Source organism: Liolophura sinensis, chromosome 4 (assembly GCF_032854445.1).
Source record: "Liolophura sinensis isolate JHLJ2023 chromosome 4, CUHK_Ljap_v2, whole genome shotgun sequence".
NCBI classification, from domain to species: Eukaryota; Metazoa; Mollusca; class Polyplacophora; order Chitonida; family Chitonidae; genus Liolophura; species Liolophura sinensis.
In genome coordinates this window covers 17,822,990-17,841,320 of record NC_088298.1, presented here as the reverse complement: position 1 = coordinate 17,841,320, position 18,331 = coordinate 17,822,990, and the positions used below count along the sequence as shown (strand labels likewise).

At 41.5% G+C, this 18,331-nt stretch overlaps 1 protein-coding gene across 1 annotated transcript; it reads left to right on the top strand.

Moving 5' to 3' along the window:
• Positions 1-15,567: 15,567 nt before the first annotated feature.
• On the top strand, positions 15,568-16,134 carry LOC135464472 (sarcoplasmic calcium-binding protein-like). The gene has a single exon (XM_064741896.1). It carries the CDS (start codon positions 15,568-15,570, stop codon positions 16,132-16,134), a length of 567 nt encoding a protein of 188 aa, XP_064597966.1.
• The last annotated feature ends 2,197 nt before the right edge of the window (positions 16,135-18,331 follow it).

Sequence of the window (18,331 nt, the reverse complement as noted above, 5' to 3'; positions counted from 1 at the left end):
TGGATCTTCTAATTTGGAATTTGGCGCTCTGCCATTACTGAGGTCCACATTTCTTCCCACCTGTTTGGCCGCGTTGCATCAGCTCTGTAGGGCTGTGATTACACATACTGTCACAGCCCTGTCTAGTTCCACAGGCTTACCTTGAAAACCTCTGTACTTCCCGTGTTGTCTTCAGTACACTACCATTGGCCGCTAAATAATGTGTCTGACCTTTCCCATGGTCGTCTCAGCTATCATTTCCTGCTAGGTATCCCATGTATCATCCGTAGTAAATCCTCACCGGTTTTCGTGATCATTTGAACGTCACACAGTGGTCATAATGACCTAACTTTTAAACTTTGTATGAGCATAGAACCTATAAAACTTGAAAGTGGTGGAAATGTTCTGTTAATCAATAATCACCAACTTATCACAGGATTGTGGAGGAGGCGTGTGGTTGAGCCCGCGAGCTGTGTACTCTGTAACTGGTCGGCTTGTGGAATTGAGGAGCTGTAGCGCGTCAAAATCAGACCAATGAGGTGGGTTAGGTTGTCCCGCTCGGAATTCGTGGACGTCCGCGCCGAGTCCTGTAATGGGAAGCGGGCGGACGGACCAATGAACGACGGGTAAGCAAAACATGGGCTTGTAAAGTCGGGTTGAGCAGATCCGTTGCGCCCAAACTGACCTATGGGCGAGAAGCAGAGCAAGAAACACAGATACTTCGGAAAAATCATCCCAGGCTCGGTGAGGCGCATGCATTTCGTTGACGTCCGCACGGACGGGATAAATAGAGGATTGGGAGATAGGGGGATCTTCCTGCTACAGCTAAATCCGTGGGATTTTCTCTCATTCGTCGTTTGCTGACGACACAAGAAGGGGAGCACCCCCATCATAGTAGTGGATCAGTCCAAGCGCTTCTGGTTGAGCAGCGTGCTCAAAACGGCTCGAAAGTGTTAGTGGCCGGTAGCTCTCGTCAAAACAATTATGACCCAAGGTCAAGCACACGCATAGTCTTCTGAGAGGGGCGAATGTCAAACGAGCGCCAGGATATTTTTCAGACGGAACAACAGGCATCAACGAACGCACACCACCACTACCACCCTGCGAGAGACGTTCACGTGCGATACATGTGCTTGGACATTTGTCCGACGGACGGATTTAGTCCAGCACCAGCAGACGCACGGGAAAAAATGAGCAGATGCACAAAATAAAAGCGTGTCAGAAGACGTTCTATCGGTTGTGGGAGGATCGACGTGCTCATCGACGGAACGGTAAGTCACACAACTTGTCGTAAAGATAATGTTTTATCGTTAGGAGTCCTTCGGACTGGTCTTCTGGGAAAAGCCGACGGCTATGGGTCTGACACCGCAAATTGTCGGTCTGTGGCCGCCGACAAGGCTGGTATACACAAAATCCAAACGCGCGAGCGCACAGCAGGTGAATCCCCTCTCGCCGTTTACTACTTTTATGTCGGAGATACTTTTCACGCGCCGGCATCACAACAGGACAACAACCCGTAATTTTCGCCGGGAAAAACGTGTTCTCGATGCATGCTCGCTACCATCACTCCGCCGTCCTCACACTATGCAACACACACCACACACCACGGTCGGCATCTGCCCCGCACGACATCTGCCCCGCATCGCCTCCGTCGGGTTTGTGTAAGAATGGGCCTTCACAGCAGGCGTGAAAATACCAACACCTGCCGGTAAAATGTGTGCCATGTTTCGGGATCACCTCGTGCTCGCCACCGAGCATTCAAATGTCTACCGGATGTGCGTAGGGCACCAAATCTGCCCTGACAATAACCCAAACTTCTGCTGGACAAGAACGGGTTCTTCGGTCCGCATACAACAGCCCTCTCAAAGCTCACAGTCACACCGGGCGAGCTCGGCACTCCAATGCTGAGGGGGAAGTCATGCAACCTCCCCTGCGGGGAGGCACTGCTTTGCCAGTCTCTAAGGTTGACCTAGAGAGGGTTAAATGTAACAACTCTAGGTGACGCCTCTTACAACAATCCTCCTCTTAACGATCAGAACTTGATCGACGAGCCCACGGACGCCATGTTCGTGGCATGCTCTGCTCGCAGGGGCGTCATTCCATTCCACACCCCCACACTTGACCCTTCAATAAATCGTACTTTCTTTGTTCCTTAAAAACAATAAACCCAACTTGACCGTCGTAACGACATTACACAAACGTCCACGCACGATCCTCCCATAATGCACGACCGCAAAACTAAATAGAGAGAAAGGTATCAAATGCTTACTACATACAAACTCGTGGCAGTAAGAGTAAAATACAAAAAGACTCTGAGCCTTGTTTATATAGCGGAAGTATAGTACCTTTTTAACGGCAGTAGCGACATGACACAAAGGCAACGAGCAACACTGGTTGTACACAACCTCAGCCTCGTCAACACAAATCACCACGGCCCTAAAACTAGAGAAAAAAAGAGGGTTTGGAGACGGGAGATCATTTTCAATTATTATTATTATTATATCACATTATTAGTAGTACAATTTCAACGAACAGTAGCCAAGCTCGTTACAAGCTCGTGACGACCGCATGTAGCATATATGACAGTCTCGGTTCACACGATGTTTCCCTGGTCGTGAATGGAGCTTTCACACCACCCAAGGTGAGTACCCTGGCACTAGTATTAATGCCGCCGGGATCATAAACCACTCCACATTGTTGGGTCGCTCTCCTGTTCGGGCAAATATCTCCACCTCCATGGCCTGCTGCGTGCGCAGCTCCAAGATATCCCGTATGCCCTCGACCGGGGAGTACCATCCATATTCATCCTTTCCTAGGGGTCACCGGCCTCGTCCTACACTGCTGGTTAATAGGGCCAGTCTCACTGGCGGGGTCTAGTACCGTCGCTTACGCGGAGTGAATCACCCGCCTCCTTGCCGTTCTCTCTGTCTTGGGGTGAGCGGGCTTGTGCGAGGTGATAGAAATTGGTAATTTGAGCCCTCATATCTTCCCGGGCTGGGTCCAGGAGTTTCCCTCCCCTAATTGTCTAATAGTCTCTCGCTTGGAATACATGGGGTAGGCAGTCTTGGAGTGTCAGGTGGTGTTGGGTACGTCAGCTTATGTACCATCTCTCCCGAGGCAGATGTCTCAACATGACGGTTTATACATGCCGGCCCTCACCGACTCACCCGCCTCGCATTCCACGTACCGGCCCTCCCGCGGCCTTGACGTAAGTGCGTTCCCCGTGATGCAGACGATCTTTATATTTCTCACCATTGCAGTGTCAGCATATCATCAGCCCCTGTGGGTTGCTCTTCTGTTGGGGACGGTGCAATGATTTGTCCCCCTTCTCGTCACGGCATATCATCAAACCGCGGAGGGGTCGTAGGCGTTTCTGGAGAGTCAGGCAATGTTATCATTATTCTCTGACGCTCGCTCGACGGAGTAAGCGGTATGAATACCAGTTCTTGATGTGCCTTCATCTAATTCACTGTTCCACTCTTCACTGCACCCGTAGTCTTCCCTGTCTCCCATGATCGGTGCCGAACACCACATATCCTCCATGATCATGATCAATGATCAATAATCATCAATAATCCTTATTGAGGTATTGATATTTATAGCGTCATTTCTGCAATGTCCGTAGTATTGGTCCCGAAGACGTCGTGTTTTCGATTGTATATCCTTATATTGAGGTAACATATATTTATATATATATAGTTCTCTAACAAATCTCCAAACATAAGATCTCAGAGGAAGAATTAGAGGTTAAGGTGCTCTGATAACCTATAGGGTTCCTGGGGGTTACAATGTTACAAAAAATATGACAGTATATGACAGCATAATGATCAGACTCGTAGAAAACCGAGATAAGGAATACAAATATAGATGAACATTTTATTACCATAAAATTACCAAGCAATAGTTCACGCGAGTTGAATAAACGAAACGCGAAAAGTTAAATTATCATTTAATGCTTCTATCGTTTTCAGGTACCAGGCAGACAGGTGTAAGCTTCTATCATCTTCCAGTTCCTAATATGGTGAAACGGTGACGACGCATAATAAAATAGGTATTGAAGCTAATCTCACTTTAATTTGTGGTATGTTCAGTTTAAACGACATACTCTCCATATAGCTAATTTCCAAGGTCGTAAATAGACCTATTTACTTATATGAGCTAGAGGCATTTACTACTAGGATAGAACCAGAGTACACCGAATGACCCAGGAGCCGCTCACCAATGGGGTCGATGCGAGTTCAAGACCAGCTCATGCTGGCTTCCTCTCCAGCCGTAAATGGGAAGGTCTTCCAGCAAACTGCCGATGGTCGTGGGTTTCCCCGATCGCTATAATGCTGGCCGCCGTCGTGTAAGTGAAATATTCTTGAGTACGGCGTAAAACACCAACCAAATAAATCAATAAGATTACACCGAAATTGGTGGAATGTTCAGTCCAGGTCACATATATAACAGATTTCTTCAATATCATCTCGTCCTCAATCGTCTTGATCCTTACGAACTGGCAGGAATCGAGGTGACACTTTTAACAAGTTGTCAACAGCTAGATTCTCTCCCAACCTCAGTCCATAAATATCTACAGTCTAGGGAATTCTCCAGAAACAGTTCACCATCACTGGATTTGCATCCATCACTGGATTTGCTAGGGGTAACATTACATTGGGTAAACTCAGACTTCACACTGTTTGGCGCAAATTAATCATAAAGGATCTCAAGATTGGCATGGTGAGTAGTAGGTTACTAACTTCCACAGGCATGTTTTTGTAATATAAATGTTAAGTTATTAAACCAGTGTAATCGCTGTCTATAAGGTAGACAGTGAAATGTACAACTGGGATTCTGGCCTGGTGATGTAATGATCTACATAGCATGGATATTATAACTAGCCATGTGCTTGGTTTACCGATATTTCTATACCAGTAACATGCCGTGCACTGTAATTCATCTTACAGTGGGATAGCCATCACAGGAACTCAGCTGTTGCTGTGCCATCTCAGGTCCGATAGGTTAAAGTGAATTGTTTTTGATATTTTTCCGAAATGCCGACTTTGAAGCTTCGCGGGTTCCGTATTTATATCAAAAGGTCAGGAACCATGACCTTGCATTGAACCAATCAAAATCCTTCACACCATGAGAGATTCCGTCATTGCGTCATTCCCTATGTCAACACTCCCTCCAAACGTAAGCAGAATCTTGACAAGATGGCAGTCAACATTTCAGTCCGCCTAATCCAAGTAGGATAAAGAAGAAAACCAGACAGAATAAATTCTTCAGAGAGGTATTTCATGTCAATTTCAAATCGACTTGAAATGTTTGTTACTCGAACACAAGTATATAGTACACAACAGCCGTAATTCCATAAATGTTGCTGTGTGTTTGACAAGCAAACATCAGTACAACAACAACCGGAATATTAGTCAAACTAGAACTCCGTTGCTATGTCAGACATAACTTTCATAATTAGAGCTGGGGAGCAGCCAGAAGTAACGACAGAAAGCCTTGTCGGTACACTGCCCCCCACCATTTAAAAATTTGATATTATAGATCTTCATTACAACTACAAAAGAAAAATGAAAATTGACAGTCGAAGAAAATACCCTTCGACAGGAATTCATCCATTACTCCCACCTATTCTTCCGCCTTCTGTAGTATCAATTCTAACTCATGAATGAATACATCAAAGCGATAAAATTTCGCCTCTTCCAAAAGTTCCTTCCAAGTAGTGTCACTGGTGGGTAACAGAGACCTCATGAGCGTTCCCTTGTTGCGCAAATAGTTCAAGATATATCTGAAGTGTGTTGGATCGCGATCAAAGAAGTAAGTTCTAACAGTTGAGCCCTCCTCCAGAACTGGATATTCAAATTTCTTGGAGCATACTATGACCAAGATATATGCGGGAATACTGGTCTCAAAAGATGGTACCACCATGTGCTGAGAACAATACCCCTCTGATATTCCATCACACCAGCAAGAAAACCATCAATACACTCCACAGGTTCTTGATTTTTCCGGGACACCCTGGCATAGCTGTCACGTCACTAAGGGCGACCTCATCCCGTGACACCGGCAAAAGGAAGTTATCGGTCTTCGTATCCAATTGGATAACTAGATCGCCGTGTGTTACAAGAGATTCCTCTTCTTTCAGTGTTAAACAGGGAATCCAGCAAACGAACCCGTTGGTCCCCCAAACTTTGGTATCTCCGACACTGCCATGGTTCCTGGTGTTTCGTACAACCCTTTGCTGGTAATTTTCGACACCTTATAGCTTGGCATAAGCCACTGGGATGGGGGACCACTCTTCCGAGAATGTAGGGGAGCCGGTTTCAGCTTGATTTTAGACTTCCGTATTTCAGATTTGAAACAAACTCTGACACCACCAGTGGATCAAACGCTCCCGTCATGCCCTTCACAGTTGTTAACACCTTATTACCACACCCAGCATAAAAGGAACAATGACGGTGGAAGGAGCGTTTGAATGTCAAACATCTCCACCCTATCTCGGAGTGATGTTCGATCACATGTCTCTCAGCTGTATCACGTCTTCGAAAATTATACGTTTCACAAAGAAGACAGGTCCACACTTGACCTACAAATTACGGAAACAAGCTAAATATGCTGTAAAACATCGTAATCATCATAACGGCCAAAACATGGTAATCAGCATAACGACCAAAACATGGTAATCAGCATAACGACCAAAACATGGTAATCAGCATAACGGCCAAAACCTGGAAATCAGCATAAGGCTAAAACCTAGTAATCAGCATAACGTCGAAGAAATATCCGTAGTCTCTGTCAGTGTCCTTATGCACAATCTCTCCACCGCTGGAAAGATCCACTGTTTTCCTTAACTGAATAACAGCGTTTTCTTCACTTTCAGAGATAGAAACTGGCTTCCTGTGTGTCATGGAAGTTGCCTCAAACCAAGTAAGTATATTTTCCCCGACGTATGGCTTTAGTCTGTTGTGATGAACAAACACAGGTTTAGACTTAAGTGTCTCTTGGATTCTGTAGATTAAATCGCTAAGACATTACCATTTTTGGTCTAGCCCTGCCTAATAAGTGAGTGAGTGAGTGCTTGGGGTTTAACGTCGTATTCAACAATTTTTCAGTCATATGACGGGTGCGTATGCATATAATGTGCCTCCTTTTTGCAGGACGGATTTCCACCGCTCTTTTATTTAGTGTTGCTTTACTGAGACGACTTACCGAAGGCAAGTAATCATTATACTGATACGGGTCAACCAGTCGTTGCACTATCCTCTTCCTGCTGAACGCCAAGCGAGGAAGTTACAACTTCCTCTTTTAAAGTCTTAGGTGTGACTCGATCAAGGATTGATCCTGGATCTACCGGTCCCGAAGCGGACGCTCTACCAACTGTGCTATCCGGGCCGGTGCCGTGCCTAATAACCAGACACTGTTGGCAATGTAGAAAGGTTTATGTCTATCAGTATCATAGTTTCTCTTCATTTTGTTACTAGCTAACTGAATATTCTTTTCGGCATGTTCATGAATTCTTTCTATTCTTTATGAAAGTTCATAATAATCTGATTCAAATGTTTATGTACTTTCACGAGAGTCAAACAAGGGATCTATAGGCAACTTAATCTTTTCCGAACAGTACCAGCCCCGACCGACTTAGTAAAGTAATCACCAATAACAAGTATAAATCTATTCTTATTATTTGCCATAGGTAAAGGTTCCATAACATCAAGAGCAATACGCCCCGTGGGCCTTCCTGTACTATACCTCTTCATGAGTGCTTTGAACTTCTGTCGAGGTCTTCTTTGAAGCACAAATATCACAAATCTTGCACCAATGTTCCACATCACGTTGCAACCCGACTCAATAAAATCTGTCACGAATTCTCCTGGTACTTTTCTTTACACCTAAATATCCTGAGGTATGTGCATTATGCAGCTCACGTGTCACACACTCCCTCAAAGTCTCGAAAAGTAAAATATGCCATTTAATAAAGTCACCAGATGCAGTCTTCCGTTTTCTATAAAGTACACCATTACGAATGCACAGAGTATCTCAAATACAGCATGACTTGTCAGTCCATGCTGGCTTAACACTTTCTATTTTACATTTAAGAATATATCCTATGTGCGGCAGATTTCAGACATCTGAAACTCCTTCATTTTGCTAAGGGTAATAACAGTGCCAACAGACTCGGATTCCTTATGATTCGCGGAATTCAAAACTGAGCAAGAGATCCTAGGTGCTGCTTCCATCTCAGTGATGGGAGAGGACAGCGCATCTTTCTGTGTAAGTGTCTCATACTTCTTATTTCTCTTAGAACTGGGTGTATTTATGTAATTAACATCCTGAATATGCATGTACATATCTATTTCATTGCAATGTACGGCATATAAGCCTATTTCTAGTTGTGCTATGTGAAATAGTCTGTGCGTTTTACAATCACAGAAGTACAGATTTATTTTCTAGAATTGTATAGTGTGTAAGATGTCTACAGTTCTTACCAGCTTGTCATTCGACGTCATGTCCACAAAGTCGGGAACTTTGTGGCCCTCCGCCCTCTCACAGCCCTCCAGAATCCCCATCCCTGAGTACAACCATTTGGAACAGAATAAACCATGACATAATTGTTACGACATAATTAGTTACATACTTTACATAACTAGTAAAAATGGACTTGCATTTCACACCAGCATACTTTGATATTCTTGATAACTTTTACTGATGTCATTAGTGCGAGATTACATTTACCATGTTTTCACACGTTTTAACACACCTTTACAAATATATTATTTGGGAATAAAACAAAAGTCACTTCCAGATAAAATTATTATTTAATATGTAATATTTAATGTAATAAGCTGAGATAAAAATAATGACATTTTACCTATGCATACCTTCCGGCCGCCATGAAGCAGGTGGGAGACAGAGATTTTAATCTCTGAGGACGGCAAGGTAATCTTTGGCTTGGAAATACGAGTGGTTTTGCCGTCCTCGTCGAAGAGAATAAGGTATTCTGAAATAGAGGAAAGAGAAATAACTATTAAGATGTATGGCAGTCTATTGGATATCAACTTTAAAATGGCTGTACATATTAAGACCATTGATAATACAAGTTACATCATCACATTAGTGAGCATTGAAAAAAATATTTTAAACCAATGCTGAATGCTTCTGTAGTAAGCCAATAATGAACATACCATTTTGCTTCTCCTCTGCTTTATGGACTGGCGGGCGGTGCCTGGGGCTATCGTCAAAATTATTGATGATTTCCTTGCTGTACTGAAAACATTTAGTGTGTTGTATACTGTCAGTTCAGAACATTTTATTTTACTTTTATATAGCCAGTAATGTGACAGCACCGAGTTTAGGGTTTTATAATGCATATATCACGTTCAATAAATAGACAACTGAAAATGTAATATAATGCACAGTTGTTATCAATATATACAAATGCAGAAATGCACTGGTGCTTTTTATTCCTAGAGCAAAAGCTTATAGAAACTTGTCTCAGTAGGCAAACTTGTTTTTATGCATACAATGTTCTTGAATGCGGCGTAAAACACTAGTCAAATAAAGGAATCAAATGTATGCAACCAGTTAGCTTCAGCGGATTATTTTAAAAGGATAGACGAAGTTGTCATACTTCCTAACCTATATTCGGCCGTGAACTGCATGTAGGCCACGTTAAGACTACTCTCCTTATGCAGAGGACCGTAGCCATAAGTCTACTCAACCGGTAGGGTACAGGTAGGCTGGGACGGTCTGGTTTAGAGAGACTGCGTTAAGACCGGCGTTGTGATATTTATTTATACCATTTAACTTTAAAGTTTAGGTTATTTTGTACATGTTGGATGTCATAAATGTGAGATTGTCACTCCCTGCTGGGTGATTAGCATATACAGCGAAAAAGAAAAACACTACGTCACTTGTGATAACACTGACAACAACTATACCAGGTTCGTACACCTTCTTTCTGCAGAAATTTGAAAAGTGCGCGGCGTGCCGATGGCAACGTAGATAGTTTGTTGTAATATAGAACAACTTTTAAAACATTGTTTATATCGCAATAGAAATGCCCATAGATGGGCCCAAATGCCCATTTTTGGGAATAACGACATTAAAAACGAAGATAATCACACGCGTGTGGTATCCATGTGGTCCTCTCCACACGCGTGTGGTATCCGTGTGGTCCTCTCCACACGCGTGTGGTGTCTGTGTGGTCCTCTCCACACGCGTGTGGTATCCATGTGGTCCTTTCCACACGCATGTCTTAGCCGTGTGGTGCCATACGGCCCACGTGTTCATACAGGGTCACTTTTGTGTTGTTCTGTATCGCCTGATCTGCCAGACGAAAGTAGAAAAGCAAGGATGTCATACTTTCCCGAAAGGGAAATTACGGTTTCCAAATTGAGTGACGTAGCTTATTTTACAACAAATCTACAGCAATACACACGAAGACCTTCGTGACATACGGATGCGTTTTACTTATATGTATCCATCTTTCAGGAGCACATTATACAACACACGCTAACGCCTGAGGCTTGACAGCAACTGTTGCAGCATAAAAACAAAGGACAAGCGCATACCTATGTCTCGCTTTGAAAATATTTTTCATCCTCAATGGGACCGCATGCAGATTGAGCCCCAGTTTACACTTTACGCCCAAGACACCAGTGGAACTGAGTTATGCAGAGTAAACGTAGCTGGTGATATATTCATGTCTAGAGAACAGTTCAACACAGGTGTCTAAGTACAAGGTAAAGAATATAAGAAGTACACATCAATTTAGATAAGGATGGAAAATAATAACTGGCAGTTTGCTGCTTCGATTGACATTTTAATGAGAGTTGATAATGCTATAACGTTGTACAGCGTAGCAGTGCTGTGAAAACGATGAAATACCAATGCACTGTTTAACAAGGTAGTACACAGTCTGTTCTGTATATGGGGTAATGGAAAACCCAGAGCACAAAAAAGTACTTCTCCCATACATAGTATAAAAGGCTACAGCACTGACATTAAACCCAGTGCAACACCGATATTGAGATAGTCGGAAAATGGTCACACGTACCCCGTGAAATACCTTGTCAATTTACCTTAATTAAGTTTCAATTTTCTGTTCACGTAAATGCTTCAAAACAGTCTGCGCACATCGTTCCTTAAAGTGAACAAAAGATCAAAACTTATTTGAGGCTCATCAGAACGACATCTGAAAAACAAAACATTTTTACAGATATTTTAAGAGTTATTTTTGAATTTTATGGTAGGGTTTACGAATCATGTATAACTTCCTACGTCCAAGAACTTGCTTTTGTCGGCACTTCTTTGTCGAAATCCTACATGAAGTATTTATCGAAAAATCCTGCGACAAACACAATTAAATATAGTACTGAAATAGCTTTAGAAGTTTAATAAAACCGTGTCCTGCTTTTTGCTTTCTTTAACATCAGCGGGTTTGCCACTCTAATCACAGCTTTTGATGTTGGGATACCTGTTATTTCTCACGAACAAAAGTTTTCTGCAATAACGTTCTCAAAAAATCGCCTCTAGGTGAAATTTGAAAGGACACCACTGTAATGGTAAACACATAAAAAATACCTCAGTCAAAATATAATTAAAGATGTACAGAATAGAAAGACCAGAGCAGTAACGACGGTGTAATAGATGGAAAATGGTCACACGTAACCGGTGAAATACCTCAGTCACGGTTTTGTTCTAACTGTTCTAACTGTGCTTAAACAGTAAACAAATTACATGCCCCAAGACCCATGGCTTGAACTGCCTGTTGTCTATCACATTCAACATACAGCAACATTAAAACAGTGCCGGATACATTGCTTGGTAATTTACCCCTCCAAACAGACAGGTCTATTACCCTAAACGACGTCTAACACTAACCACCAAAGAACTAAGAATCGCCAGGCCAATTCTTGAAAACGACGTATAACACAAACCACCAAACAATTAATAAAGTATGTAAAGTACGAAAATACCACGGAATCCTGCAAACGGAACCAGTCAACAGTTTTCAATGATGTTGGAAAAGCCCAAGGTATGTTTTAGGTGGATGCGTGAAATCATTATTCAGTCGTGCACCATGATAGTGTCTATAGGTTTGTCGATAGTAAAATGTATCTCAGTTGCGCTTTGCAACTGTTCACATATCCCATGTGACCATCTAATTGGAAGGACGAATATACAGTCCCTGTCCTTGCGCCGGGGTAAGTGGTAGTAGGCATACTCATGAAGCAGAGTGCCGTAGATTCTGTACGCTGTGTCCATGTTTACTTACAAGAAAATTATACTCGTAAAACTTAAGAAATGCTGCAAGGCGAGATATGCAGAGGGGAATTCGGTATATTACCGTCTAAGTAGGGATAATTTACTATGTCTAAATTGAAACTATCCCTCTTGTTGTAAGATGTGTGAAAGGTGAAACCGCTTAGGCCTTATACACATGGTAGAAATACAGGTCCAGATAAAATGTACCATCTGGAGAGTCCGTGCTTTCCTCAAAGCCCAGCGAAGGTGGATATCTATCTTTCGCGGTTTTTGCTGTGTATGAATTGTTTGAAGCTAGCAGATCATCAATATACTATTTAGAGATTGAGAGGGATCGACAATAGTTGTGTACATGTGACAGGACGAGCCCAGTGCTGTCACCACTGAAGTATAATGCCGAAGACACCAGACTTGTCCCCCTGCCAAATCACATTCCACGGACACCGGGCCAACCAGTCAGGTCTCAATGCCCTCACTTTTAAGTGCTGAGCGCCAAACGAAGCAGCAACAAGCAGAATTTGTAAAGTTTTTACCCGATCGGGGTTTGATCTTAGATTTCCCGACTTTAAGGAAGAGATATTCAGCTATTGAGCGACAGCATGTGACGTGTAATGACAGTCAAGCAAATAGGTTAAAAATGCCTTTTATCCTCGTCAAAAAAAAACATACAAACAAAAAGCACGAGCTTGTCGATGCCCAAGAGTATTTATTTTTGTCGATATATGCATTAGGAAGAATATGTATCGTATCGTATCGTATCGGTATGTGTATGGAATAATATAACATAAGGAAAATACCAGAAGGAAAGAAAGAAAAACAACGAAAAATCACGGATCCAGAACTGTAGAAAATGCAGGTAAAAGTTGCCATCGCATTTAACATGAGTAACACTTCACGTATTTCGTCAAACCCTGATCATTTTTCATTGATTCGTGAAAGCTCCCGTCATACACACATTTTACGAAACATCGTTTAGTAGAATTCATTTAATGGTTGAATTTTGAATTTAGATTTAGATGTAACTTTCAGAATGACGAAAATCTTCAGCTATTAGGCCTATTAATATGAAAGAGCCCATTCTAGGATGTCATCATCATTTGCCCCCAGTCAAAACGAATTTCTTACCCTATATGTTGTTAACGAAAATGCTAAAAAGTAATCATTGGTAAATTTTAATACACTCTTTTTACATCGTTCAGATTTTAATTTTCCTGGACTTACGCTAACAAATACGTTATAGAATTTCAGTTAGCATCCAAACTCTCGAAGAGCCCATTATACGATTTGTACACTTAATTTGTGGCATGAGATATGAAAATTAGGCATTATTGAAAAGCTGATATAACAAAACAAAAGTCGATAATGTGTTTATTTCACCACAACGTGGTCTGAAACAATTTTATGATATTTTTTTACTAAGTCCACTTGGCTAACTAATCCACAGAAAACTAGGGAGAAAAAAAAGGCAAGATTATAATTATGGCCAATCATTTTGGCTTTCGATCATTCTGATTATTATGTAAACACTGCTAAATTCCAAGTGTACGTCGATTTTTATTGCTACGTTTTGTTAAAAATAAAATTGTTAATAAACCTTCGGCTGGGGTATATCCTTTGATGATCAGACACCGTGAACTGCCAAAGCAACCCATTTACTTTCTGACATTCACAACGCATGACCGCCTGCGGGAATTTTCATCGAGGACGATGTTTACAAGCCGTCAACCGGCTAAACTGGAGCAGGGGGTCGGCCCCGAAAAGAACATACAAACAAAAAGCACGAGCTTGTCGATACCCAAGAGTATTTATTTTTGTTGATATATGCATTAGGAAGAATATGCCAGGTATCGTATGTGTATGGAATAACATAACATAAGGAAAATACCAGAAGAAAAGAAAGAAAAACAACGAAAAATCACGGATCCAGAACTGTAGAAAATGCAGGTAAAAGTTGCCATCGCATTTAACAAGAGTAACATTTCACGTATTTCGTCAAACCCTGATCATTTTTCATTGATTCATGAAAGCACCCGTCATACACACATTTTACGAAACATCGTTTAGTAGAATTCTAAAGGAGTATTAACGTGTTTGTCTCGTCGGTTTTCACTTTGTTCAATACACTGAGAACCGTAACATATCTCCTCGTCGTGCTCTAGTTAACACTGCTCATGTGCTTAACATTGGCCAGCCTCACGGGTAAACTGAACTACGGATTTCGTTTATTTCCACTGCAGTTGAGAAGTTTCTAGTGCAGCTGAGTTGAGTCTGAAGCGAAGGTGAATCCAGCTGGGAATCCGAATCATAAACACGGTAAGGTTGTGGGGGATAAGGAGAAGCAGTCAATATTTTGCAGTGTAGCTGGAAAGACACAACGAATGATCTCGGCAAACTAATTAAACCAGCATCTTAATCGTGTACTATGCTCATTTATTATAATTTGTTGACAATCAAAACGTGTATCTCGATTGTGTTTTGACTGCAACAGTTTATTAATATGTTGATGGGTTTTAAACTTTCACCTGATGGATGTGTGTTGCTTTAGCTAGTTTAGAAAGAAAACTTCATGTGTCCAAAAATATTTTCTGTGTCCTGGTTTAAAACTTGTCACGCCACGATATCGTTGAAATATTTCCGAAGTGCGATAAAGGCACCACTTACCACTACTCACATATGCACCGTCGGAATATCATGATTCTGTATCATCATATCACGTATAATTAAAGACGTACAGCAAAGATATACAGCAGCGATATCTTGCCAGTGATATTTTGCCAGTGATATCTTGGTCCATAATAAGTCAAAACAGACATACGTACGTACATCAACAGCCAATCAAAATGGACGTTCCTGTTCAATACTGACGGGGCTAATTCCCCAAACGACGTTCCTCACAAGCCAGCAAAAAAATTTAAAAAGTGTGCTGAGTACGAAAACAGGACGGAATATGTTATCTAAACATGGGCATTCTCAGTAATTCTAGATCGGTGACGTCTAATAAATTGCAATTAACATCACTGCATATTATGACCAAATTCTCCTTAAGCAATGGTGCCAGGGGGCGTGTTAATTGCTACTATTTATGCATTTACATGATCAGTTAGAAAAACCCGAACTGAGGTAAAATGACAAAAGCCGCATTTCACCGGTATCGTGTGACAATTTGCCAGCTACGACACTGTCGTCGCTGTTCTTATCTTACTCTCTATGCTGTAAGTCTTAATTCTGCGAAGAGAAGCAGTCAATGATTTTCAGTGGTGATGATGGAAAGACTCCAGTAATATAACACTTACTGCGCTCTTAACTTTTATTTCTCCTTTACAGATGGCGGAAAGATCTCAGCAGATTATGAGCGATTACCGTATCAAGAAATTCAAGTCTTATTTCACGCTCCTCGACACAAACAAAGATGGTTTTATTAGCAAGGAGGACTATGAACAGGTGGCTGAGAACATGGCAATGCTTTCCGGAGCCAGTCCAGAGGAGGCTGAAGATATGTTAGCAATTGCAATGTTTTGGTGGAAAAATCTGAGCGCTTCAAAAGGCATGGATGCCAAGATTCCAATTTCAGAGGCCTTACAGAACGCCATAAGATACAACAGCAGCACAAGTCCAACAATAGTCTCAGAAAAAAGTCGCATAACACATGAAAAAATTTTCGACCTGATCGACAGAAACAAAGACGGCTTCATTTCTCCAGAAGAGCTGCGGATGTATTATAAGTCGCACGAAGTACACGATGAAGATTTCATCAGAGATATTTTCCACCGAATAGATGTGGACGGAGATGGCCTGATATCTCGTGAAGAGCTTGTTACTGCCCTCTCTGCGTTCTGGCTGAGTGATGACCCTGAAAACGGTTATGGCTTTATCTATGATTTTCCCCAGTGACTTGTATGTCCATACTTTTTTGTCGTCACATAACGTTTCTTAGACGCTTTCGTGCATAAAGCCTTACGCATGTTAGTGAAGACTCTTAGTTAATAGTTTTAAAGGTGAGAGGAAAACTTAACATTTATTGCCATGAAAAACAACTATTAACTAACCAAGATAGTTCCTCTCTAATCACATCGGCTTATTTTGTATCAAGGTGACAAATACTGCGTTGAATTTTATTTACAACCGGTAACCAGTCGTCCTCAGAAGAATACAACTGTGTGGTTGATCAGATACTTTACTTATCATGAGTTATACACATAATTATTACTTCAAGAGATGCGGTGAAGGTTTTAAGTAATCTTACATCTAAAACAGTCCTAGAATTTGCATAATTAGTAGTTGCTTTGCGTTCTAGCAGCGGTTGACATTAATTAATGTTTAACTGATTGGAATACGCGCAGTAATATCAATGTATGTTCCTTAATGTACAGCACGACATACATTCTCTGATACATGCAGTTAAGAGCTTCAATAAAAATATAACTTTCATATGCTTTGAGACTGTGTTGTATACAATGTAGTGACATGTAGTCTCTTCGTCGTTTCGCAGCCAACGACCAATTTCTGTTTCTTGCGTATTTATTGGTGGAAGACAAGGGATGTTCTGCAAGAGTTACCCACACGAGCGTCTTCGTGGATGCATGTGAAGTGGAAATGTAGAAATTCCCTGTTAAACCTTGGCCTCTCTTCGACTGACAGGCAAGCCCTTTAAACATCCGGTCTTAATGACCAATTGTTTTTCGGTGCACTATGTATGACGATGCTATATAATCCATGGGTTAAGGTCTATTTTACAAGTCATAAAGAAATGTTACTAGCACACATAAAGTTGTGAAGTGGCTGTTGTAGTGTCACTGTGTTACGGCCAATTGAAATGAGAGCATTATATAGCAAATTCAAGTCCTTCCTGTCACGTCTGTACTTCGGTTTTCTTTTTTCAAAACCTCGTACGAAGTGTTAAAAAATGAATACTGCCAGATCATACATATTGCGGCTTCAAGTAAAATTTATAATAAGATATCATCTAGCTATTACAGACGATTAATTACATGCATAGAACTAAATAGCGATGGCAGCGGCATAAAAACTGACGCGACCCCTTCGGCACAACCCCAGACGCACACAGCATATGTACAGCAATCTTCTAAACTGAATACATTTATTTATGCCTGGCTGGCATTCTATTGTGCGGACAGGCTTCCTGTGTCATAATAACATCAAACATCTCACAAAACCAAAAACAAAACAAATAAGTATGCTGTAGTAGTCACAAAGTTTGGCCCTGATATAACCAAGAATATTTCGAAAAAATTCTCTTATCAATCCATATCTTTGTTCTTTGAGGCTAATTAAGGTAAATCTCACTAATATTGTTCAAGTAATCATTACCCCATCGCTAACGAATGAAGAGCACAATATACACAAACAGTGAAGGATAAGGTTAGTGTGTTGGTCGTCAGTCATTGCGTGTTGAGTAATGAAATACGTAATAAGGCACCGGGGTAGTTTACAGTCAAATAACGACAGGACCGCAACAATCGTGTGCAGTGGAAGATTCACAAGTTCCTCACTGTGTTAGTTGGATAGCCAGTTGAGTTAGCTCGCTGCTCCGGCTCGCTAACCAGCTACCTCGCCCTGTATTGCAAAGGTTGATGCAGAGAGATATCCCCTATCGGCTTCCATGTAAGAAAAAATTTAGACTACAGACTGGGATACCGTCGGCACTCTCAATGCACCAGATGATTGCTAAAGTAGGTTCAGTTTAAGGACATTTGTCTACCTAACTTCACAACATTTAGTTATTTTGAGATTAATAAATGTACTGACAGATCTTATTTTATTCTTGTCTTTTATGTTTTCAACATATGCCTCATTTACATCAACAGTTGCAGAAAAACATTGACTGAGGTAAATTGACAAGAGGCCGTATTTCACCGGTTATATGTGACCATTTGCCAGCTATCACACTGTTCTTGTTGCTCTGTGGTTTACTCTATGCTGTACGTTTTCAGATATTTTATATTCTTAATTAGTTCTTACGTGGGTTGTGTTAATCGTCGTTTTGTGAATTAGCCTGCTGACCACTGACACGGAACGTCATTTTGGTTGAAAGCGTAAAGATGCGTCTGAATGTTTTACAAGGCATGTG

Coding starts and splice junctions, on each gene's coding strand:
- LOC135464472 (XM_064741896.1), top strand. CDS start 15,568: ATGGCGGAAAGATCTCAGCAGATTATGAGCGATTACCGTATCAAGAAA.